This window comes from Nerophis ophidion, linkage group LG24 (genome assembly GCF_033978795.1).
Source record: "Nerophis ophidion isolate RoL-2023_Sa linkage group LG24, RoL_Noph_v1.0, whole genome shotgun sequence".
Classification (NCBI taxonomy): Eukaryota; Metazoa; Chordata; class Actinopteri; order Syngnathiformes; family Syngnathidae; genus Nerophis; species Nerophis ophidion.
The window spans coordinates 1,243,834-1,270,490 of NC_084634.1; the positions used below are offsets into that span (position 1 = coordinate 1,243,834).

Here is a 26,657-nt window from a genome sequence, read left to right on the forward strand (position 1 = left end):
TCAAATGATTGAAATCAGCCTCCTCCATTTTGAAAATAATGACAGGTGAAGTGTCACTCGTGACGTGACGAGTTTGACCCGGCGGAAATTCTAGGCATATGCTAATTATTTGGCGAAACAAGTTTGACCCGACGGAAATTCTAGACATGCGCTAATAAAAATAATATTTTGCGAAACGAGTTTGACCCGGCAGTAATTCTAGGCAGGCGCTTACTATATACCCGGGGGCTATTCAAGGAAATACGGTATGTATGTATGTATATATATATATATATGCATGTTATAAACTTGTTAATATGCACTCCTGTTTGTTTTATCTTGGCGTAAAAAGGTTACTTTTATACATGTTAACTGACTTAATGGAGTCATGAAGATATTAAAATACCAGCAGGAGGTTTTCTATAAGTAATGAAAACCTGTTACTTGTTTTTTTTTTTAACCAATAATTAATGCAAATGTAAAAAACAAGATCAATTAGAAGAGTGTGAACGCTCCAATGCTGAAGTTGAAGTGAAATGCTGACAGAATGTAGTATGAATGTAAGATAGTTTAAATGTTGTTAAAATTTCCAGGGCAACAGGAATTTGGAACTTGGGAAAGTGTAGCTGGAAATATGTGGGAATTGTGCAACTTGGAAACATGTCCCCATTCATTTCAAAGGCAACTTCCTGGAAATTTGGGAATTCTGGGTAAAGCGGGATTTTTTTTAGAAAATGATTAGGAGCTGAATTGGTTGGTGTTGGAACTGTTTAAATCGGGCAAGAAATGTTGACGTAGTAAATGCTATTAGGGGGAATTTGGGGAATTTTTTTGAACTTGGAAAAAGGGTAGTTTGAATTTCCAGAACGGTGGAATGTGTCGAAGCTGGAATGGGTTGAAGAATGTGGGAATTGTGGAAGTTTTGAAAAATGGCCACTTAATTTTGAATGGAGAAAATGCAAAAAAAGACAAAAGAAACTATGGGAAATTTGGGATTTTTTTTTTTTAGAATTATTGAAGTAGAGCACACGATTCCCAAACAGGCTGAATATTTTGTAGTTTGAACAGTTTGAATCAGATGAAAAATGTAAAAGGTGTGGAACTTTGAAGAATGTCAAAATACTACCACCACCATGTTTGACGGTAGCCATGGTGTTCCTGGGATTAAAGGCCTTACCTTCTCCTCCAAACATATTGCTGGGTATTGTGGTCAAACAGCTCCATTTTTGTTCCATTTGACCACAGAACTGTCCTCCAGAAGGTCTTATCTTTGTCCATGTGTCTTAGGCTCCCATCCATCCAGGACCAGTTCTCCTCCAGGACCTCTGGAGGCGTGTGGGTGGGATCACAGCTTAGTCTTCTCACCCTGGACACAAACTATTGTCACTTTTTCCCCTCAGGCAGGAGACTTGGGTCCCTCCAGACCCACACCGAAACAGTTTTTTCCCCTTGGCCATCAGACACATGAACAATAAGAAGATCTGATAGCTTAGTTACATGCATGCCCTTAAAATAGCCTTAAACTTTTTACAGATCATTTTTATTACCTGTCCTGTGTTATGTTGCCTTCATGTGGGATCTGTCGTTGTGGTTTGTGTAGGCCTTTGAAACACTCCTGATTTAGGACTATATAAATACACTTTGATTGATTGTACCAAGAAAACGTCCAAGATTGTGAAGTTGTTGTCATCAAAGTATTGTGATGCCGGCCTTTGGAACAGGAACAAAAACAAAACATGATGCAAATGACCTAAAACTTGCCATTCCTACAGGGACAAAGGACATTTATTACTTTAAATGTAGGAATCTACCCCTCAAAATAATGTTGAAGACAAGACTTGATGGCGACATAAAATCAACGCCTCATTTATTGGTCGACTGTAAGCACAGTAAAGCTGTGTGTGATGATGTACATTATTGGCTTCACCTAACATTCCAGACTTGCCCATGGTCTGAAGTGGATCATTTCTGGGATCCTAAGAAAGGAAAGAAACATGAAAATGTTTTAAACAATAATTGTCCTGGGTATTTTTTTGTTAATTCACAAACAAAACCATCATTCATCATTTTCCACTGCCATCTTCTCTCATCTACATACACCAGGGGTGTAACGGTACACAAAAAATTCAGTTCGGTACGTACCTCGGTTCTCAGATCACGGGTTGGTTCATTTTCGGTACAGTAAAAAACAACAAAATATAAATTTTCGGGTTATTTATTTGCAAAATCTTTCACGAAAACTATTTTTCTTAGTGAAATATTTGATGTGAAGTAATGGGAACCTTGGATAGGTCAATAATTCATAACAATATTGATTTTGATTCAATATTATGTTTTGAGCAATGACTGTTTGAAAGAAGAAAAAAAACAACTTTGTTTTACAAACCCCGTTTCCACATGAGTTGGGAAATGGTGTTAGATGTAAATATAAACAGAATACAATGATTTGCAAATCCTTTTCAAGCCATATTCAGTTGAATATGCTACAAAGACAACATATTTCATGTTCAAACTCATAAAGATCATTTTTTTTTGCAAATAATAATTAACTTAGAATTTCATGGCTGCAACACGTGCCAAAGTAGTTGGGAAAGGGCATGTTCACCACTGTGTTACATCACCTTTTCTTTTAACAACACTCAATAAACGTTTGGGAACTGAGAAAACAAAATGTTGAAGCTTTGAAAGTGGAATTCTTTCCCATTCTTGTTTTATGTAGAGCTTCAGTCCTTCAACAGTCCGGGGTCTCCGCTGTCCTATTTTACACTTCATAATGCGCCACACATTTTAAATGGGAGACAGGTCTGGACTGCAGGCGGGCCAGGAAAGTACCTGCACTCTTTTACTACGAAGCCACGCTGTTGTAACATGTGGCTTAGCATTTTTTTGCTGAAATAAGCAGGGGCGTCCATGATAACGTTGCTTGGATAACAACATATGTTGCTCCAAAACCTGTATGGACCATTCATCATTAATGGTACCTTCACAGATGTGTAAGTTACCCATGCCTTGTTCACTAATACACCCCCATACCATCACACATGTGTAAGTTACCCATGCCTTGTTCACTAATACACCCCCATACCATCACACATGCTGGATTTTACACTTTGCGTCGATAACAATCCGGATGGTTATTTTCCTCTTTGGTCCGGAGGACACCACGTCCACAGTTTCCAAATATCATTTGAAATGCGGACTCGTCAGACCACAGAACACTTTTCCACTTTGCATCAGTCCATCTTAGATGAGCTCGGGCCCAGCTATGCCAGCGACGTTCCTGGGTGTTGTTGATAAATGGCTTACGCTTTGCAGTGTAGAGTTTCAACTTGCATTTACAGATGTAGCGACCAACTGTAGTTACTGACAGTGGTTTTATAAAGTGTTCCTGAGCCCATGTGGTGATATCCTTTACACACTGATGTTGGTTTTTGATGCAGTACCGCCTGAGGGATCAAAAGTCCGTAATATCATCGCTTACGTGCAGTGATTTCACCAGATTCTCTGAACCTTCTGATGATTTTACGGACCGTAGATGGTAAAATCCCTAAATTCCTTGCAATAGCTCGTTGAAAAATGTTGTTCTAAAACTGTTCTAAAATTTGCTTGAAAATTGGCAACCGTCGCCACATCCTTGTTTGTGAATTACTTAGCATTTCATGGAAGCTGCTTTTTATAGCCAATCATGGCACCCACCTGTTCCCAATTAGCCTGCACACCTGTGGGATGTTCCAAATAAGTGTTTGACGAGCATTTCTCAACTTTATCAGTACTTATTGCCACCTTTCCCAACTTCTTTGTCACGTTTTGCTGGCATCAAACAAATTCTAAAGTTAATGATTAATTGGAAAAAAAAATGTTTATGAGTTTGAACATGAAATATGTTGTCTTTGTAGCATATTCAACTGAATATGGCTTGAAAAGGATTTGCAAATCATTGTATTCTGTTTATATTTACATCTAACACAATTTCCCAACTTATATGGAAACAGGGTTTGTATTAGTCAAGGTTGCAACTTTTTCTAAAAAAACATTTTGCCTTTAAGCTTTTTTATTTCACTTTTGTTCATGTTTTTGTTAATTTTAATAGTATTTATAGAACGTGCCATGGGTCTTTAAAACAGTGGTTCTCAAATGGGGTACTTGAAGGTATGCCAAGGGGTACGTGATATATTTTTTTAAATATTTTAAAAATAGCAACAATTCAGGAATCCTTTATATTAAATAAAACTTCAACAAAATATGAATTTAAATATATAAAGTGTGAAAAAAATGCAACAATGCAATATTCAGTGTTGAAAACTAGATTTTTTTGTGGACATGCTCCATAAATATTGATGTTAAAGATTTTTGCATGAAATATAGGTCTGAGTGAGACCTACATTGAGGTTTTTGTCTCATATGTCTCTGACATTCCTACTAGGAGTTAGAGGCAGTTTTGTCTGAGCAGGGTGCCGCCATCTTGAGACTCTAATGTATTGCGAATGGAGAGAAGCTTTTGTATTGAATGGTGAATGGCAAACTTCCTGTTGATTTTAGATGGGGGTTGTCAGTGTATGAAATATAGGTCTGAGTGAGACCTACATTGAGGTTGTTTTGTTTCATGTGTCTCTGACATTCCTACTGGGAGTTAGAGGCAGTTTTGTCTGAGCAGGGTGCCGCCATCTTGAGACGGCAGCAGAGCAGAAGTTCTTTGAGGGCTCATAAAATCCAAACCGGAGCAATAATTAAAACTCTTTCATCAACTTTTAATCAGAAGGGTTCAATCTTTCTCCTGTGCCTATTTGACGCCGACACGACAAACACGCTCAGAAGAGATCATGTGTGAAAAAAGGTGTCTTCAAAACTTTTGTTTTGAAGGGGCAATTGCAAACTTCCTGTTGATTTTAGCTGGGGGTTGTCAGTGTATGAAATATAGGTCTAAGTGAGACCTACATAGAAGTTTTTGTTTCATGTGTCTACGACATTCCTACTGGGAGTTAGAGGCAGGTTTGTCGGTTTTCTTCCTAGGGGGCGCTAGAGCGCAATTTTGAGTTTTGGTTTTTTGATTAGATCGCAATTTTTGCCAGTCCTGATGTGTGTTTGCAATTTGGTGAGTTTTGAAGCATGTTGAGGGGGTCAAATTACATCTCAAAGAGTGAAATTAGATTATCTCCCACGCCACACTAGTGGTTGAAAAACACTTCAGTATGATGCTAGAATAAAACACAGAGAACATAGCACTGCAGAGCAGCACTAGACAGCATATCTTACCTTTACTTGTAAATGAAGTCCATTCGTCTTGCCTTCTGGACGAAGATCTCTATGACTTGGTTGTAAAAGTCCTGCTTTTTCTCTTTTTCTTTGAGTTTTGAAAGTCTCTCTCCCTCAATGGAGATAATTGCCAGGGAAGAAAGCCGTCCTGGGTCAGTCCTATTCCGACTGTACGTATGGATCCTTTTCAAAGTAGAAAATGACCTTTCCGCGGACGCCGCCGTCACAGGTAAAGTCAGCGCCAGCCGGAGCAACTTGGTGGCTTCAGGGACAGTCCCGAACAGATCCTTCTGGACTAAAAAGTTGAGAAGCTGGCCTGGAGACTTGCACTCCCTCCTCACCTGCTGTGAACCATACAGTCCGACGAGGTCGGACTTCAGCCTGACAAGGTCAAAAAAGCAGCCGTACTTTGACGATAAGCTCTGTAGTTTGGCGTCGTCAAAGTGCCGTGACATTTCCTTGAATCTAGCACAATCCACCAATCCGAGGAAAGCCAGGTCCCCAAAGTGATCGAACCTGGCTTTCATTTGCTCGTGGACATTTTGGAGGATTTGGTCAAACGTCCGTTTCCTCTCATCTTTGACTGAAAGGCTGCTTTGGCTTCTCCCGTCATCGGTCAGAGCCAGGGCCTCGCATCTCTGCTCAAACTTATCATAGAAGGTGTGGAACTCCCGTCCCGAGCACTCAATAGCCGCCATGGTGTCACGTATCTGTGCGCGGCAAAGTCCCACGTCCATAGTCTGCCTCTGCAGCGTTCTAAAGAGGGTGTCGGTGTGACTGAAAATGTCCTGGTAAGTCATGATCAAAAAGCATGTTGACGTTTTGGACAACCACGCATCATATCCAGCGGCCATCATTAGGGTGTCGTTATCCCAGTTGTCAGGGTTTTCGCCGATGATGCGCAGTATCTGGCGCAGGTCACTCTGGTACACGCCGAGTGACTGCACCAGACGGGAATTTGCGCTCCATCCGGTGGGCAAACCCCGCTTTACGACTTCATCCGTTAAGAGTTTTGTCGGCTTGCGGAAAAACGACGCCATTCCCTCCACCGTTCTAAAAAAGACCCTACATTCCGGGATGCACTTTGCGGAATGCGAGAGCACCAGGTTCAAGTGGTGGGCGTGACAGTGGGTGAACATAGCCTCTGGGATCCGGTCTTTGATCCGATTCTGCACCTCGTCGAGCTCCGACGCCGTCACCGAGGCGCCGTCGTACGTCTGAGCCACCAGCTTGGCGACACAGTCGTACTTCTCCAAAACCCCCAAAACGCGCTGGGCTAGGGCAGCGGCACGTCCTTCACCGCCCACATGGTCAAATCCCAGAAAGGCCTCCTTCACGCCTCCCTCCGCGGTCACGTAACGTAAAACGAGAGATGTCTGGGCTTGGTTTGTGGCGTCCGTGGTCTGGTCCACCTCCACCGCCACAAACCTGGCTGCTTTGATCTCCCTTTTGATGTCATTTCTGATCACGTCGCCGACTGCTTCGACCAAATCGTCCTGTATCCCGTCGGACGTGCCGGTGAACACCGAGGACGTTTCTAGCTGCCTCGCTAAACGCTCATCTTTCTCCGCATACAAGTGCAACAGTTGCACGAAATTGCCACCATCGGAGGAGCTTGTTCCACCAAATGCGAGCTCCTGTTTCCCCAGGTAGCAAGTGGCGTTTATCAGGTCTTTCAGTATCTCCCGATTTTCCTTGACGTTGGCGTTGTGGATGCTGATATTCAGTCTCCGCTGCTCTTTCAGAGCCAGGTCGACGCGTGACATCCCACACGTCTTGAAAGAAATCTGGCCTTGAATGTGGGCCGACGAGCTTTCGTGCTTTTCCAGGCTTCGTGGCAGGTTTTTCAGGTCGGTGTATCCCTTGTGGGTCCAGACGCGGTCACCCCTTGAGAATAGAAGGCAGGGATAGCAATAGAGACGCTTTTTGGTGGGGCAGCCACAAAGCCAGTCCTTTCGAGTATACCAATCCTTTTGGAAGGAACGCGTTATTTTCTGCCCTCGGACCACGCACGTTTGGATCAGATCGGGCAGCTCTGGCGTCGGTCTCCCAGCATTTATCACGTCTTGCTTTGACTGACGGTCCAGTTTTGAAAAGTTCCTTATTTCAGAAATCAAATCAGATAGTGGCGCTAAGATCATGTCTGCAGGTGGTTCTCCACAGGGGTCTCCATCACCTTCTGTCGGAGGCTCTGCCTCTCTCAACTCCTCACTTTCAGCTTTGACCTCGCCGTCTTCACTCTTCACAACCACTGAGAACTCCTCCAACCATTCCAGATGCTCTCCCACCTGACTGATGCTGTGCTCCTCCTCTTCCTCTTTAAAGTGGGAGGTCTGTGGCTCCTCCTTCACCATCATGAAGCTCCCCTCCTGCTGCTCAGGGAGAAGATGTTCTTCACGGGGGAAAAAAAACAAGAGAAACATGTTTTAGCAGAATTGGCGCCAGGAATCTTCAAAAATCAAGTCATAATTAAAGCTGCAAGCAGCGATGGACGGGACAGCTTTGGCCCAAGTGGTAGAAGATGGATGGATGGATGATTACACAGAGAAGAAGTTGTAGACACATGTGTTATACATCAGTCTCATAGTAATAACAGTTGTAAAGTGGCTTGGGCATTTTATAAGGACGCCTTGGTGCCGCCATTTTGAGACTCTAATGCATTGTGAACGGAGAGGAGCTTTTGTATTGAAGGGGGAATAGCAAACTTCCTGTTGATTTTAGCTGGAGGTTGTCACTCTATGAAATGTAGGTCTCAGTGAGACCTACATTGAGGTTTTTGTTTCATGTGAGTATGACTTTTCTACAGTGAGTTAGGGGCAGTTTTGTCTGAGCAGGAAGCCGTCATCTTGTGACAACATTAGCGCAACTGCAACAGCGCACTGGTACTTTGCGGGCTCATAAAATCCAAACTGGGGTAGTAATTAAAACTCTTTCATCAACTTCTTATCAAAAGGGTTCAATCTCTCTTCTGTGTTTATTAGAATCGGAAACGACAAACGGCCTCAGAGGAAATGTTTAAAAAAAGCTAAATTTTTTTAGCCAACCTTTGTATTGGAGGGGAATTGCAATTTTCCTGTTGATTTCAGCTGGGAGGTATGAGTTTAGGAAATATAGGTCTAACTGAGACCTCCGTAGTGATTTTTGTTTCATGTTTCTACGACATTCCTACTGGAAGTTACAAACAGTTTTGTCTGTGTTTTCTTCCTAGGGGGCGCTAGAGCGCAATTTTGAGTTTTGGGGTTTGGTTTTTTTGATTAGATCACAATTTTTGCCAGTCCTGATGTGTGCGGCAAATTTGGTGAGTTTTAAGGCATGTTAACAAGGTCAAATTACAGCGCAAAGAGGCGGCGAATAATAATAAAGAATAATAATAATAATAAAACCTTAGAAATTCAGTAGGGTCCTCTGTCCCAAAGGGACATCGGTCCCTAATTAAAGCTGCAAGCAGTGATGGACGGGACCGCTTTGGCTGCTGCCCCCGCGACCCAAGCCTGAATAAGCAGATGGATGCATTATTACACAGGGAAAAAGTTGTATACACAAACTTCCTGTTGATTTTAGCCGGGGGGTGTCAGTGGAGGAAATATAGGTCTAACTGAGACCTACATAGTGGTTGTTTCATGTTTCTACGACATTCGTACTGGAAGTAAGAGACAGTTTTGTCTGTGTTTTCTTCCTAAGGGGCGCTAGAGCGCAATTTTGAGTTTTGGGGTTTGGTTTTTTGATTAGATCGCAATTTTGTGTGTGTCAAATTTGGTGAGTTTTGAAACATGTTAAAGAAGTCAAATTACAGCTCAAAGAGGGGGCGGTATAATAATAATAATAATAATAATAATGAATACTAATAATAATAAAACCTTAGATATTCAATAGGGTCCTCTGTCCCAAAGGGACATCGGTCCCTAAAAATGGAGTCCCACATTTTTGTAAGCGTTTTGAAAACAAATTATGCATTATCCTGTTACATCTCACATTCTATATTGTGTTCTGGAAAAAGGTTGTCATAAAGGTGAATAATTTAAACTCACTACACCGGTATGTTTTAGTGCTTTCATGGTGAGTTTACTGACAAATATAAGTAAGAACTTTACACTACTTTATATAAGAAATGGCACTAAAATATTTACTGCTTTAACATTTTGATGGATTTTTGAGCGTTGTGTGTAATGTTCTATATTTTCAATGGGACATCTAAAATGTTGGTGTTGTTTACTTGAGACTTATCTCTTATGTTTGACTGCCATCTACTGGTCACACTTATGATTACACCCTGTACCAAACAAAATAATGTAGCGTCCCGGAAGAGTTGGTACTGCAGGGAATTCTGGGTATTTTTTCTGTTGTGTTTGTGTTGTGTTGCGGTGCAAACATTCTCCCGAAATGTGTCATTGTTTAGTGCGGGTTCACTATATGGCATATGTTTATGACAGTGTTGTTTAGTGTGGTTTCACTATATGGCACATGTTTATGACAGTGTTGTTTAGTGTGGTTTCACTATATGGCACATGTTTATGACAGTGTTGTTTAGTGTGGTTTCACTATATGGCACATGTTTATGACAGTGTTGTTTAGTGTGGTTTCACTATATGGCACATGTTTATGACAGTGTTGTTTAGTGTGGTTTCACTATATGGCACATGTTTATGACAGTGTTGTTTAGTGCGGGTTCACTATATGGCACATGTTTATGACAGTGTTGTTTAGTGTGGTTTCACTATATGGCACATGTTTATGACAGTGTTGTTTAGTGTGGTTTCACTATATGGCACATGTTTATGACAGTGTTGTTTAGTGCGGGTTCACTATATGGCACATGTTTATGACAGTGTTGTTTAGTGTGGTTTCACTATATGGCACATGTTTATGACAGTGTTGTTTAGTGTGGTTTCACTATATGGCACATGTTTATGACAGTGTTGTTTAGTGTGGTTTCACTATATGGCACATGTTTATGACAGTGTTGTTTAGTGTGGTTTCACTATATGGCACATGTTTATGACAGTGTTGTTTAGTGTGGTTTCACTATATGGCACATGTTTATGACAGTGTTGTTTAGTGTGGTTTCACTATATGGCACATGTTTATGACAGTGTTGTTTAGTGTGGTTTCACTATATGGCACATGTTTATGACAGTGTTGTTTAGTGTGGTTTCACTATATGGCACATGTTTATGACAGTGTTGTTTAGTGCGGGTTCACTATATGGCACATGTTTATGACAGTGTTGTTTAGTGCGGTTTCACTATATGGCACATGTTTATGACAGTGTTGTTTAGTGTGGTTTCACTATATGGCACATGTTTATGACAGTGTTGTTTAGTGTGGTTTCACTATATGGCACATGTTTATGACAGTGTTGTTTAGTGTGGTTTCACTATATGGCACATGTTTATGACAGTGTTGTTTAGTGTGGTTTCACTATATGGCACATGTTTATGACAGTGTTGTTTAGTGTGGTTTCACTATATGGCACATGTTTATGACAGAGTTGTTTAGTGTGGTTTCACTATATGGCACATGTTTATGACAGTGTTGTTTAGTGCGGGTTCACTATATGGCACATGTTTATGACAGTGTTGTTTAGTGTGGTTTCACTATATGGCACATGTTTATGACAGTGTTGTTTAGTGTGGTTTCACTATATGGCACATGTTTATGACAGTGTTGTTTAGTGTGGTTTCACTATATGGCACATGTTTATGACAGTGTTGTTTAGTGTGGTTTCACTATATGGCACATGTTTATGACAGTGTTGTTTAGTGTGGTTTCACTATATGGCACATGTTTATGACAGTGTTGTTTAGTGTGGTCTCACTATATGGCACATGTTTATGACAGTGTTGTTTAGTGTGGTTTCACTATATGGCACATGTTTATGACCGTGTTTAGTGTGGTTTCACTATATGGCACATGTTTATGACAGTGTTGTTTAGTGTGGTTTCACTATATGGCACATGTTTATGACAGTGTTGTTTAGTGTGGTTTCACTATATGGCACATGTTTATGACAGTGTTGTTTAGTGTGGTCTCACTATATGGCACATGTTTATGACAGTGTTGTTTAGTGTGGTCTCACTATATGGCACATGTTTATGACAGTGTTGTTTAGTGTGGTTTCATTATATGGCACATGTTTATGACAGTGTTGTTTAGTGTGGTTTCACTATATGGCACATGTTTATGACAGTGTTGTTTAGTGTGGTCTCACTATATGGCACATGTTTATGACAGTGTTGTTTAGTGTGGTCTCACTATATGGCACATGTTTATGACAGTGTTGTTTAGTGTGGTCTCACTATATGGCACATGTTTATGACAGTGTTGTTTAGTGTGGTTTCACTATATGGCACATGTTTATGACAGTGTTGTTTAGTGTGGTTTCACTATATGGCACATGTTTATGACAGTGTTGTTTAGTGTGGTTTCACTATATGGCACATGTTTATGACAGTGTTGTTTAGTGTGGTTTCACTATATGGCACATGTTTATGACAGTGTTGTTTAGTGTGGTTTCACTATGTGGCACATGTTTATGACAGTGTTGTTTAGTGTGGTTTCACTATATGGCACATGTTTATGACAGTGTTGTTTAGTGTGGTTTCACTATATGGCACATGTTTATGACAGTGTTGTTTAGTGTGGTTTCACTATATGGCACATGTTTATGACAGTGTTGTTTAGTGTGGTTTCACTATATGGCACATGTTTATGACAGTGTTGTTTAGTGTGGTCTGACTATATGGCACATGTTTATGACAGTGTTGTTTAGTGTGGTTTCACTATATGGCACATGTTTATGACCGTGTTGTTTAGTGTGGTTTCACTATATGGCACATGTTTATGACAGTGTTGTTTAGTGTGGTCTCACTATATGGCACATGTTTATGACAGTGTTGTTTAGTGTGGTCTCACTATATGGCACATGTTTATGACAGTGTTGTTTAGTGTGGTTTCACTATATGGCACATGTTTATGACAGTGTTGTTTAGTGTGGTTTCACTATATGGCACATGTTTATGACAGTGTTGTTTAGTGTGGTTTCACTATATGGCACATGTTTATGACAGTGTTGTTTAGTGTGGTTTCACTATATGGCACATGTTTATGACAGTGTTGTTTAGTGTGGTTTCACTATATGGCACATGTTTATGACAGTGTTGTTTAGTGTGGTCTCACTATATGGCACATGTTTATGACAGTGTTGTTTAGTGTGGTTTCACTATATGGCACATGTTTATGACCGTGTTTAGTGTGGTTTCACTATATGGCACATGTTTATGACAGTGTTGTTTAGTGTGGTTTCACTATATGGCACATGTTTATGACAGTGTTGTTTAGTGTGGTTTCACTATATGGCACATGTTTATGACAGTGTTGTTTAGTGTGGTCTCACTATATGGCACATGTTTATGACAGTGTTGTTTAGTGTGGTCTCACTATATGTCACATGTTTATGACAGTGTTGTTTAGTGTGGTTTCATTATATGGCACATGTTTATGACAGTGTTGTTTAGTGTGGTTTCACTATATGGCACATGTTTATGACAGTGTTGTTTAGTGTGGTCTCACTATATGGCACATGTTTATGACAGTGTTGTTTAGTGTGGTCTCACTATATGGCACATGTTTATGACAGTGTTGTTTAGTGTGGTCTCACTATATGGCACATGTTTATGACAGTGTTGTTTAGTGTGGTTTCACTATATGGCACATGTTTATGACAGTGTTGTTTAGTGTGGTTTCACTATATGGCACATGTTTATGACAGTGTTGTTTAGTGTGGTTTCACTATATGGCACATGTTTATGACAGTGTTGTTTAGTGTGGTTTCACTATATGGCACATGTTTATGACAGTGTTGTTTAGTGTGGTTTCACTATATGGCACATGTTTATGACAGTGTTGTTTAGTGTGGTTTCACTATATGGCACATGTTTATGACAGTGTTGTTTAGTGTGGTTTCACTATGTGGCACATGTTTATGACAGTGTTGTTTAGTGTGGTTTCACTATATGGCACATGTTTATGACAGTGTTGTTTAGTGTGGTTTCACTATATGGCACATGTTTATGACAGTGTTGTTTAGTGTGGTTTCACTATATGGCACATGTTTATGACAGTGTTGTTTAGTGTGGTTTCACTATATGGCACATGTTTATGACAGTGTTGTTTAGTGTGGTCTGACTATATGGCACATGTTTATGACAGTGTTGTTTAGTGTGGTTTCACTATATGGCACATGTTTATGACCGTGTTGTTTAGTGTGGTTTCACTATATGGCACATGTTTATGACAGTGTTGTTTAGTGTGGTCTCACTATATGGCACATGTTTATGACAGTGTTGTTTAGTGTGGTCTCACTATATGGCACATGTTTATGACAGTGTTGTTTAGTGTGGTTTCACTATATGGCACATGTTTATGACAGTGTTGTTTAGTGTGGTTTCACTATATGGCACATGTTTATGACAGTGTTGTTTAGTGTGGTTTCACTATATGGCACATGTTTATGACAGTGTTGTTTAGTGTGGTTTCACTATATGGCACATGTTTATGACAGTGTTGTTTAGTGTGGTTTCACTATGTGGCACATGTTTATGACAGTGTTGTTTAGTGTGGTTTCACTATATGGCACATGTTTATGACAGTGTTGTTTAGTGTGGTTTCACTATATGGCACATGTTTATGACAGTGTTGTTTAGTGTGGTTTCACTATATGGCACATGTTTATGACAGTGTTGTTTAGTGTGGTTTCACTATATGGCACATGTTTATGACAGTGTTGTTTAGTGTGGTCTGACTATATGGCACATGTTTATGACAGTGTTGTTTAGTGTGGTTTCACTATATGGCACATGTTTATGACCGTGTTGTTTAGTGTGGTTTCACTATATGGCACATGTTTATGACAGTGTTGTTTAGTGTGGTCTCACTATATGGCACATGTTTATGACAGTGTTGTTTAGTGTGGTCTCACTATATGGCACATGTTTATGACAGTGTTGTTTAGTGTGGTTTCACTATATGGCACATGTTTATGACAGTGTTGTTTAGTTTAGATGAAGGTGTGACATGTGGATGTGGTTCTTACTTGGACTGTGATTTAGGTGTGAGGACTCGGGTGCTTTGTCTTCATGGTCTTCAGTCTTCACAGTCTGTGGAAGCTCGGGGAGATCAGGGTCCTCCTGAGAGATCCACACTTCCTCTTCTTCCTCTTTAAAGAGGTGGGGTTGCTGGACGTCTGTTTGGGTATAAATAAGTCAATAAAATCAATAGATGAGAAGAAGCAATTCCTGAAGGAGTTGCGTCTGAATGTTCCAATGTTGAAGTGGAAGTGAAATGCTGACAGGATGTAGCATGAATGGAAGAATAATTTGAATGTTGAAGAGTTTGAATCTCCAGGAAAACGGGAATTAGCTTAGGAACTTGGGGAAGTGTTAGTTTGAATGTGCAGGATGAGTGGAATGTGTTAAAGGTGGATTGGTTTGAACAAGTGGAAACATGTGGGAATTGTGCAACTTGGAAAAATGTCCCTTTTTGCAGGCGACTACTCCTTCCACAATTTTCAACACATTTCAAGCGTTCCACTGTCAAAACATACTTCTTAGTCAGGACAAAAATCAAAGTTGTTTTTAGAACTGGAAAAATTCCTGGTTTTACCGAAATTCCAGGAATTCCATAATACAATTTCTCAATTCAACATGTCACTACTTCAACATTTGACGGATTTGTAAAATCCCAACACCAACCATTACAACTCATTCAGAGCATTCACATTTTTTTAACCATTTTCAAAAAAAAAAAATACCACTTTACCTGAAATTTCTAGAAATTCCCATTGAAATGAATGAGACATTCTTCAAACTTTGAAAATTCCCACATTCTTCAACCCATTTAAACCATTCCACCTTCAACACATTCCAACAATCTGGAAATTCAAACTACTCTTTTTCCAAGTTCCAAAAAATTCCAGATTTTCCCAAATTTCACAAAAACCGTTTACTACGTCAACATTTCTTGCCCGGTTTAAATTATACCAACACCAACCAATTCAGGACATTCATCCTCCTAATCATTTTTTTTTTAAATCCCGCTTTTCCCCAAATTCCCAGGAAGTTTCCATTGAAATGAGAGGGGACATGTTTCCAAGTTGCACAATTCCCACATTTTTCAACCTATTCAAACCAGTCCCCCTTTAACACATTCAACTCATCCTGGAAATTCAAACAACCATTTTTCCACATTCAACAAATTTCCCAGAATTCCTGTTTTTTTTTTCTAACCTTATTTCCAACCTTTTTCAGCGCGATGACTCCTTTCACATTTTTCAACCCACTTTCAGTGTTACACCATCAAAACATTCCTCTCAGTCAGGACAAAAAAACAAGTTGGTTTAAATGTGAACATTATCACAATTTCAAAAGGGTTAAAAACAATAAAAATCAGTTCCCAGTGGCTTGTTGTATTTTTTGAAGTTTTTTTCAAAATTTTACCGGTCTCGGAATATCCCTAAATAAAACTTTAAAGTGCCTTATTTTCGTCTCTCTGCGAAGACACTGGCCATTTCCCTGTGACGTCACACAGTGCTGCCAATGTAAACAAACAATGGGAATACCACAGCAAGATATAGCGACATTAGCTCGGATTCAAACTCGGATTTCAGCCACTTAAGCGATTCAACAGATTACGCATGTATTGAAACGGATGGTTGGATTATGAAAGTATTGAAGAAGAAACTGAAGCTATTGACGCTATTCATAGCCATAGCATGGCCAAATAGCTGCGTTAGCATCGCCGGTAAAATGTGCGGACCAAACGATCAGGACTTTCGCATCATTTGACACTGGAGCAACTTAAATCCATCGATTGGTAAGTGTTTGTTTCGCATTAAATGTGGGTGGAAGGAAACGTAATATAGTTGCAAATGCATCTGCAGGTTATCCATTCATCTCTGTTCCATGTCTGCTTTAGCACCGCCGGTAAATAGCATGTTAGCATCGATTAGCGTAGCATGTTAGCATCGATTAGCTGGCAGTCAACATCAACAAAACTCACCTTTGTGATTTGGTTGACTTAATGGTTGCAAATGCATCTGCAGGTTATCCATACATCTCTGTGCCATGTATGCCTTAGCATCGCCGGTCAAATGTGGAGACACTTTGGTACATTCAATGGGGGTCTGGCAGCAGATTTCTTGCCAGTGGTGCAACTTGAATCCCTCCCTGTTAGTGTTGTTACACCCTCCGACAACACACCCACCAGGGATGATGTCTCCAAGGTTCCAAAAAATAGTCCAAAAAACGGAAAATAACAGAGCTGAGACCCGGTGTTTGTAATGTGTTGAAAATGAAAATGGCGGGTGTGTTACCTCGGCGACGTCACATTCTGACGTCATCGCCCCCAGCGCGATAAACAGAAAGGCGTTTAATTCGCCAAAATTCACCCATTTAGAGTTCGGAAATCGGTTAAAAAAATAATGGTCTTTTTTCTGCACCATCAAGGTATATATTGACGCTTACTTAGGTCTGCTGATAATGTTCCCCTTTAAGAACTTGAAAAATACCCAGTTTTCCCAAAATTCCATAATACCATTTTTCAATTAAAAAACTGCTACTACTTCAACATTTCTTGAGCGATTTAAACAATTCCAACACCAACCAATTCAACTCACTCAGGACATCCAGGCTATTAATATTTCCTCCCACATTTCCAGGAAATTCCAATTGAAATGAATGGGACAGTTTTCCAAGTTGTACAATTCCCACATTTTTCTAACTTTTCAAAGCATTCCAACAACACATTCCACTCATCCTGGACGTTCAAACTAACACTTCCCCAAGTTCCAAAACCAATTCCAGTTATTTCTGGGAATTCAAACTCTTCATCATTCAAACTATTCTCACATTCACACTACATCCAGTCAGCATTTCACTTCAACTTCAGCATTGGAGCATTCACACATCATCTAGTGAAACATGAAGTTAGTAAAGATGTGAGAGTAAGAAGTAAACAAAATATGAAGTTAGTAAAGATGTGAGAGTAAGAAGTAAACAAAGTATGAAGTTAGTAAAGATGTGAGAGTAAGAAGTAAACAAAATATGAAGTTAGTAAAGATGTGAGAGTAAGAAGTAAACAAAATATGAAGTTAGTAAAGATGTGAGAGTAAGAAGTAAACAAAGTATGAAGTTAGTAAAGATGTGAGAGTAAGAAGTAAACAAAATATGAAGTTAGTAAAGATGTGAGAGTAAGAAGTAAACAAAATATGAAGTTATTAAAGATGTGAGAGTAAGAAGTAAACAAAATATGAAGTTAGTAAAGATGTGAGAGTAAGAAGTAAACAAAATATTAAGTTAGTAAAGATGTGAGAGTAAGAAGTAAACAAAATATGAAGTTAGTAAAGATGTGAGAGTAAGAAGTAAACAAAATATGAAGTTAGTAAAGATGTGAGAGTAAGAAGTAAACAAAATATGAAGTTAGTAAAGATGTGAGAGTAAGAAGTAAACAAAATATGAAGTTAGTAAAGATGTGAGAGTAAGAAGTAAACAAAATATGAAGTTAGTAAAGATGTGAGAGTAAGAAGTAAACAAAATATTAAGTTAGTAAAGATGTGAGAGTAAGAAGTAAACAAAATATGAAGTTAGTAAAGATGTGAGAGTAAGAAGTAAACAAAATATGAAGTTAGTAAAGATGTGAGAGTAAGAAGTAAACAAAATATGAAGTTAGTAAAGATGTGAGCGTAAGAAGTAAACAAAATATGAAGTTAGTAAAGATGTGAGAGTAAGAAGTAAACAAAATATGAAGTTAGTAAAGATGTGAGTAAAAAGTAAACAAAATATGAAGTTAGTAAAGATGTGAGAGTAAGAAGTAAACAAAATATGAGGTTAGTAAAGATGTGAGAGTAAGAAGTAAACAAAATATGAAGTTAGTAAAGATGTGAGAGTAAGAAGTAAACAAAATATGAAGTTAGTAAAGATGTGGGAGTAAGAAGAAAACAAAATATGAAGTTAGTAAAGATGTGAGAGTAAGAAGTAAACAAAATATGAAGTTAGTAAAGATGTGAGAGTAAGAAGAAAACAAAATATGAAGTTAGTAAAGATGTAAGAGTAAGAAGTAAACAAAATATGAAGTTAGTAAAGATGTGAGAGTAAGAAGTAAACAAAATATGAAGTTAGTAAAGATGTGGGAGTAAGAAGTAAACAAAATATGAAGTTATTAAAGATGTGAGAGTAAGAAGTAAACAAAGTATGAAGTTAGTAAAGATGTGAGAGTAAGAAGTAAACAAAATATGAAGTTATTAAAGATGTGAGAGTAAGAAGTAAACAAAATATGAAGTTAGTAAAGATGTGAGAGTAAGAAGTAAACAAAATATGAAGTTAGTAAAGATGTGAGAGTAAGAAGTAAACAAAATATGAAGTTAGTAAAGATGTGAGAGTAAGAAGTAAACAAAATATGAAGTTAGTAAAGATGTAAGAGTAAGAAGTAAACAAAATATGAAGTTAGTAAAGATGTGGGAGTAAGAAGTAAACAAAATATGAAGTTAGTAAAGATGTGAGAGTAAGAAGTAAACAAAATATGAAGTTAGTAAAGATGTGAGAGTAAGAAGTAAACAAAATATGAAGTTAGTAAAGATGTGAGAGTAAGAAGTAAACAAAATATGAAGTTAGTAAAGATGTGAGAGTAAGAAGTAAACAAAATATGAAGTTAGTAAAGATGTGGGAGTAAGAAGTAAACAAAATATGAAGTTAGTAAAGATGTGAGAGTAAGAAGTAAACAAAATATGAAGTTAGTAAAGATGTGAGAGTAAGAAGTAAACAAAATATGAAGTTATTAAAGATGTGAGAGTAAGAAGTAAACAAAATATGAAGTTAGTAAAGATGAGAGTAAGAAGTAAACAAAACATGAAGTTAGTAAAGATGTGAGAGTAAGAAGTAAACAAAATATGAAGTTAGTAAAGATGTGAGAGTAAGAAGTAAACAAAATATGAAGTTAGTAAAGATGTGAGAGTAAGAAGTAAACAAAATATGAAGTTAGTAAAGATGTGAGAGTAAGAAGTAAACAAAATATGAAGTTATTAAAGATGTGAGAGTAAGAAGTAAACAAAATATGAAGTTAGTAAAGATGTGAGAGTAAGAAGTAAACAAAATATTAAGTTAGTAAAGATGTGAGAGTAAGAAGTAAACAAAATATGAAGTTAGTAAAGATGTGAGAGTAAGAAGTAAACAAAATATGAAGTTAGTAAAGATGTGAGAGTAAGAAGTAAACAAAATATGAAGTTAGTAAAGATGTGAGAGTAAGAAGTAAACAAAATATGAAGTTATTAAAGATGTGAGAGTAAGAAGTAAACAAAATATGAAGTTAGTAAAGATGTGAGAGTAAGAAGTAAACAAAATATTAAGTTAGTAAAGATGTGAGAGTAAGAAGTAAACAAAATATGAAGTTAGTAAAGATGTGAGAGTAAGAAGTAAACAAAATATGAAGTTAGTAAAGATGTGAGCGTAAGAAGTAAACAAAATATGAAGTTAGTAAAGATGTGAGAGTAAGAAGTAAACAAAATATGAAGTTAGTAAAGATGTGAGTAAAAAGTAAACAAAATATGAAGTTAGTAAAGATGTGAGAGTAAGAAGTAAACAAAATATGAGGTTAGTAAAGATGTGAGAGTAAGAAGAAAACAAAATATGAAGTTAGTAAAGATGTGAGAGTAAGAAGTAAACAAAATATGAAGTTAGTAAAGATGTGAGAGTAAGAAGTAAACAAAATATGAAGTTAGTAAAGATGTGGGAGTAAGAAGAAAACAAAATATGAAGTTAGTAAAGATGTGAGAGTAAGAAGTAAACAAAATATGAAGTTAGTAAAGATGTGAGAGTAAGAAGAAAACAAAATATGAAGTTAGTAAAGATGTAAGAGTAAGAAGTAAACAAAATATGAAGTTAGTAAAGATGTGAGAGTAAGAAGTAAACAAAATATGAAGTTAGTAAAGATGTGGGAGTAAGAAGTAAACAAAATATGAAGTTATTAAAGATGTGAGAGTAAGAAGTAAACAAAGTATGAAGTTAGTAAAGATGTGAGAGTAAGAAGTAAACAAAATATGAAGTTATTAAAGATGTGAGAGTAAGAAGTAAACAAAATATGAAGTTAGTAAAGATGTGAGAGTAAGAAGTAAACAAAATATGAAGTTAGTAAAGATGTGAGAGTAAGAAGTAAACAAAATATGAAGTTAGTAAAGATGTGAGAGTAAGAAGTAAACAAAATATGAAGTTAGTAAAGATGTGAGAGTAAGAAGTAAACAAAATATGAAGTTAGTAAAGATGTGAGAGTAAGAAGTAAACAAAATATGAAGTTAGTAAAGATGTGAGAGTAAGAAGTAAACAAAATATTAAGTTAGTAAAGATGTGAGAGTAAGAAGTAAACAAAATATGAAGTTAGTAAAGATGTGAGAGTAAGAAGTAAACAAAATATGAAGTTAGTAAAGATGTGAGAGTAAGAAGTAAACAAAATATGAAGTTAGTAAAGATGTGGGAGTAAGAAGTAAACAAAATATGAAGTTAGTAAAGATGTGAGAGTAAGAAGTAAACAAAATATGAAGTTAGTAAAGATGTGAGAGTAAGAAGTAAACAAAATATGAAGTTATTAAAGATGTGAGAGTAAGAAGTAAACAAAATATGAAGTTAGTAAAGATGAGAGTAAGAAGTAAACAAAATATGAAGTTAGTAAAGATGTGAGAGTAAGAAGTAAACAAAATATGAAGTTAGTAAAGATGTGAGAGTAAGAAGTAAACAAAATATGAAGTTAGTAAAGATGTGAGAGTAAGAAGTAAACAAAATATGAAGTTAGTAAAGATGTGAGAGTAAGAAGTAAACAAAATATGAAATTAGCAAAGATGTAAGAGTAAGAAGTAAACAAAATATGAAGTTAGCAAAGATGTGAGAGTAAGAAGTAAACAAAATATGAAATTAGCAAAGATGTAAGAGTAAGAAGTAAACAAAATATGAAGTTAGTAAAGATGTGAGAGTAAGAAGTAAACAAAATATGAAATTAGCAAAGATGTAAGAGTAAGAAGTAAACAAAATATGAAGTTAGTAAAGATGTGAGAGTAAGAAGTAAACAAAATATGAAGTTAGTAAAGATGTGAGAGTAAGAAGTAAACAAAATATGAAGTTAGTAAAGTAAGAAGTAAACAAACCTGTCCTGTGCAACACAACTTGAAGTGTGTCGCAAACAACGTCCAGTAGTTGACGTTGTCGCTCCTTCTCCTCTTTTGTTGGACAAAGTTCCTCTTTGTACTCTGCTATGGTTCTTTCGCACATGTTGACACAATCCCGACACTTTACTCTCACACTTTGATCTCTGCTTAGTCACGTCTTGATCACCACCGCTCGTCTGTTAGCAGCTAAGCTAACTAGCGTGCTAAGCTAACTAGCAGGAGAAAGTTCGACTGATGTATCCGGAGCCGAAGAAAGAAGAACAATGTTTAGTGTGTAAAACAAGGTAGAAGTCTACATGTAGGCAGCCATTAAGAAGACAGAAGTGTTACCGACACAATAAGGTCTTCTCCCGCCAAGCGCCATCTTGCCTTCTTCCCGTCCTCTTCACTTCCTGGCACATCCCGCGCAGTCTCGTCAGATCTCGCGAGAGAAACGGCAAAACTCCAGATATATATTTTTTCGTATTATTATTATTATTTTGCTGTTAAATGTACTTTTATTTACGAATCTTGGGAATGATCGTTCACCTCTTTATTATTTTAAATGTTTTTAATGAACAGCAAACATAGTGCAACGTCACGTCCCTATCTTCCCCGGAAGTCCCGCCCTCCATCGAAAGCCATTGGCTAACAGCCGCGACAGTACATTTTTAATTCAACCAACAGTCAAGGCACTTTCGACAAGAAGGAAAGAGAAAACAAAAACAAATACAGATAGAGCATTAAATATCAATCAATTATAATATAAAAATAAAAGACAAAAAGGGGTACCTAAATCACTTTAAATGTTTGGCAAGACTTAAGTCTGGGGAACATTTTGCCCATTAATTTGTTGCTTATCAACGTGCGAATTAGTAACATATTGGCTCTTAATTATTATTAATGCCTAATTCTGCATGGCCTGATGACACAAGCAGTTAGCCATTAACTAAGAGGCTTCTATTAATAACCTCAGAATTATTGCTTAGTAGTACGAAGTGAGGAAGTTGTATATAAAATACCACTTATTGAATATGGTCTGTTCTTACATTCTAACATAACAAAGCACACAACTACAAATCTTAATAGTGTCCAAATACATGCATGTAAATTAAGTCTTTGTTACTTAGAATATGTTCCCCTAGTGTCCAAATTACTCCAACTCAAGTCTTTGTAACTTAGAATATGTTCCCCAATTGTCCAAATAACTCTAAATTAAGTGTTTGTTACTTAAAATATGTTCCCCTAGTTTCCAAATAACTCTGAATTAAGTCTTTGTTAATTAGAATATGTTCCCCAAGTGTCCAAATAACTCTAAATTAAGTCTTTGTTGCTTATAATATGTTCCCCTAGTGTCCAAATAACTCTAAATTAAGTCTTGTAACTTAGAATATGTTCCCCTAGTGTCCAAATAACTCTAAATTAAGTCTTTGTAACTTATAATATGTTCCCCTAGTGTCCAAATAACTCCAAATTAAGTCTTTGTTGCTTATAATATGTTCCCCTAGTGTCCAAATAACTCTAAATTAAGTGTTTGTAACTTATATGTTCCCCTAGTGTCCAAATAACTCCAAATTAAGTCTTTGTTACTTTGAATATGTTCCCATAGTGTCCAAATAACTCCAAATTAAGTCTTTTTTACTTAAAATATGTTCCCCAAGTGTCCAAATAACTCTAAATTAAGTCTTTGTTGCTTATAATATGTTCCCCTAGTGTCCAAATAACTCTAAATTAAGTCTCTGTTACTTAAAATATGTTCCCCTAGTGTCCAAATAACTCTAAATTAAGTCTTTGTAACTTAAAATATGTTCCCCTAGTTTCCAAATAACTCTGAATTAAGTCTTTGTTAATTAGAATATGTTCCCCAAGTGTCCAAATAACACTAAATTAAGTCTTTGTAACTTAGAATATGTTCCCATAGTGTCCAAATAACTCTAAATTAAGTCTTTGTTGCTTATAATATGTTCCCCTACTGTCCAAATAACTCTAAATTATGTCTTTGTTGCTTATAATATGTTCCCCTAGTGTCCAAATAACTCTAAATTAAGTCTTTGTTACTTAGAATATGTTCCCCTAGTGTCCAAATAACTCTAAATTAAGTCTGTGTTACTTAAAATATGTTCCCCAATTGTCCAAATAACTGTAAATTAAGTCTTTGTTACTTAAAATATGTTCCCCTAGTGTTCAAATAACTCTAAATTAAGTCTTTGTTGCTTATAATATGTTCCCCTAGTGTCCAAATAACTGTTAATTAAGTCTTTGTTGCTTATAATATGTTCCCCAAGTGTCCAAATAACACTAAATTAAGTCTTTGTAACTTAGAATATGTTCCCATAGTGTCCAAATAACTCTAAATTAAGTCTTTGTTGCTTATAATATGTTCCCCTACTGTCCAAATAACTCTAAATTAAGTCTTTGTAACTTAAAATATGTTCCCATAGTGTCCAAATAACTCTAAATTAAGTGTTTGTTACTTAGAATATGTTCCCATAGTGTCCAAATAACTCCAAATTAAGTCTTTGTTATTAAAAAGATGTTCCCCAAGTGTCCAAATAACTCTAAATTAAGTCTTTGTTGCTTATAATATGTTCCCCTAGTGTCCAAATAACTCTAAATTAAGTCTTTGTTGCTTATAATATGTTCCCCTACTGTCCAAATAACTCTAAATTAAGTCTTTGTTGCTTATAATATATTCCCCTAGTGTCCAAATAACTCTAAATTAAGTTGTTGTTACTAATAATATGTTCCCCTAGTGTCCAAATAACTCTAAATTAAGTCTGTTACTTAAAATATGTTCCCCTAGTGTCCAAATAACTCTAAATTAAGTCTCTGTTACTTAAAATATGTTCCCCTAGTGTCCAAATAACTCTAAATTAAGTCTTTGTTACTTAGAATATGTTCCCATAGTGTCCAAATAACTCCAAATTAAGTCTTTGTAACTTAAAATATGTTCCCATAGTGTCCAAATAACTCTAAATTAAGTGTTTGTTACTTAGAATATGTTCCCATAGTGTCCAAATAACTCCAAATTAAGTCTTTGTTATTAAAAAGATGTTCCCCAAGTGTCCAAATAACTCTAAATTAAGTCTTTGTTGCTTATAATATGTTCCCCTAGTGTCCAAATAACTCTAAATTAAGTCTTTGTTGCTTATAATATGTTCCCCTACTGTCCAAATAACTCTAAATTAAGTCTTTGTTGCTTATAATATATTCCCCTAGTGTCCAAATAACTCTAAATTAAGTTGTTGTTACTAATAATATGTTCCCCTAGTGTCCAAATAACTCTAAATTAAGTCTGTTACTTAAAATATGTTCCCCTAGTGTCCAAATAACTCTAAATTAAGTCTCTGTTACTTAAAATATGTTCCCCTAGTGTCCAAATAACTCTAAATTAAGTCTTTGTTACTTAGAATATGTTCCCCTAGTGTCCAAATAACTCTAAATTAAGTCTTTGTTATTAAAAATATGTTCCCCAAGTGTCCAAATAACTCTAAATTAAGTCTTTGTTGCTTATAATATGTTCTCCTAGTGTCCAAATAACTCTAAATTAAGTCTCTGTTACTTAAAATATGTTCCCCTAGTGTCCAAATAACTCTAAATTAAGTCTTTGTTACTTAGAATATGTTCCCTTAGTGTCCAAATAACTCTAAATTAAGTATTTGTTACTTAAAATATGTTCCCCTAGTGTCCAAATAACTCTAAATTAAGTATTTGTTACTTAAAATATGTTCCCCTAGTGTCCAAATAACTCTAAATTAAGTCTTTGTTACTTAGAATATGTTCCCTTAGTGTCCAAATAACTCTAAATTAAGTATTTGTTACTTAAAATATGTTCCCTTAGTGTCCAAATAACTCTAAATTAAGTATTTGTTACTTAAAATATGTTCCCCTAGTGTCTGGCAATCTGATGGACCAGTCTGGCTTTGGAAGTTGCCAGGAGAACGCTACATTTCGGACTACATTGTGCCGAGTGTGAAATTTGTTGGGGGAGGAATTATGGTGTGGGGTGTTTTTTCAGGAGTTAGTTCCACTGAAAAAAAAAATGGGCCAATTCCAGGCTCCCAACCTTGTGGGAACAGTTTGAAACGGGCCCCTTCCTCTTCCAACATGACCGTGCACAAAGCAAGGTCCGTACAGACACGGATGACTGAGTCTGGTGCGGATGAACTTGACTGGCCTGCGCAGAGTCCTGGCACGAACCCCATAGAACACCTTTGGGATGAATTAGAACGGAGACTTCAACGCCAACATCAGCGTGTGACCTCACCAATGTGCTTTTGGTGATGGAAATATGCTATAAAGACACTCGGCAACCTTGTGGACAGCCTTCCCAGAAGAGCTGAAGCTGTAATAGCTGCAAAAAGTCCTATTGAGCCCTATGGGTTAGGAATGGGATGGCGCTTCAACTTCATGTGTGAGTCAAGGCAGGTTGTTTACAAGTTTATGTACACTTTTGACCACCACTGTATGTACAGTAAAGCTCTGTGGGATGATGTACTGTACAGCAGGGGTCACCAAGACCAGGTCGCCCGTAAGGACCAGATGAGTCGCCCGCTGGCCTGTTCTAAAAATAGCTCAAATAGCAGCACTTACCAGTGAGCTGCCTCGATTTTGTAAATGTTATTTATTTACTAGCAAGCTGGTCTCGCTTTGCTGGACATTTTTAATTCTAAGAGAGACAAAACTCAAATAGAATTTGAAAATCTAAGAAAATATTTGAAAGACTTGGTCTTCACTTGTTTAAATAAATTCATTCATTTTTTTACTTTGCTTCTTATAACTTTCAGAAAGACAATTTTAGAGAAAAAATAGAACCTTAAAAATGATTTTAGGATTTTTAAACACATATATCTTTTTACCTTTTAACTTCTTTCTTGACTATTTAAATCAATGTTCAAGTATTTTTTTTTTTTTTTGTAAAGAATAAAACATTTTAATTTAATTCCTAATTTTAGCTTCTGTTTTTTCGACAAAGAATATTTGTGAAATATTTCTTCAAACTTATAGGATTAAAATTCAAAAGAATTATTCTGGCAAATCTAGAAAATCTGTAAAATCAAATTCAAATCTTATTTCAAAGTCTTTTGAATTTCTTTTACAATTTTTGTTCTGGAAAATCGAGAAGAAATAATGATTTGTCTTTGTTAGAAATATAGCTTGGTCCAATTTGTTATATATTCTAACAAAGTGCAGATTGGGTTTTAACTTATTCAAAACATGTCATCAAAATTCTAAAATTAATCCT

At 36.7% G+C, this 26,657-nt stretch overlaps 1 protein-coding gene across 1 annotated transcript; it reads right to left on the reverse strand.

The window, feature by feature from the left end:
- Window positions 1-1,817: 1,817 nt before the first annotated feature.
- LOC133542382 (uncharacterized) lies at window positions 1,818-21,839 on the reverse strand. The gene is made up of 4 exons (XM_061886439.1): window positions 21,413-21,839; window positions 14,324-14,473; window positions 5,233-7,624; window positions 1,818-1,955 (listed from the first exon to the last, which is right to left on the reverse strand). Exons 1-3 carry the CDS (start codon window positions 21,534-21,536, stop codon window positions 5,235-5,237), a joined length of 2,664 nt encoding a protein of 887 aa, XP_061742423.1. The 5' UTR covers window positions 21,537-21,839; the 3' UTR covers window positions 1,818-1,955; window positions 5,233-5,234.
- Between the last annotated feature and the right edge of the window lie 4,818 nt (window positions 21,840-26,657).

What these genes read in the sequence shown, in the direction of transcription:
- LOC133542382 (XM_061886439.1), bottom strand. Translation starts at nt 21,536, where the DNA reads ATGTGCGAAAGAACCATAGCAGAGTACAAAGAGGAACTTTGTCCAACA. An exon ending in AGTTGTGTTGCACAGGACAG is followed by an intron (nt 14,474 to 21,412) that starts GTTTGTTTACTT and finishes ATACCCAAACAG; the next exon opens with ACGTCCAGCAACCCCACCTC. An exon ending in ACACCTAAATCACAGTCCAA is followed by an intron (nt 7,625 to 14,323) that starts GTAAGAACCACA and finishes TCCCCCGTGAAG; the next exon opens with AACATCTTCTCCCTGAGCAG.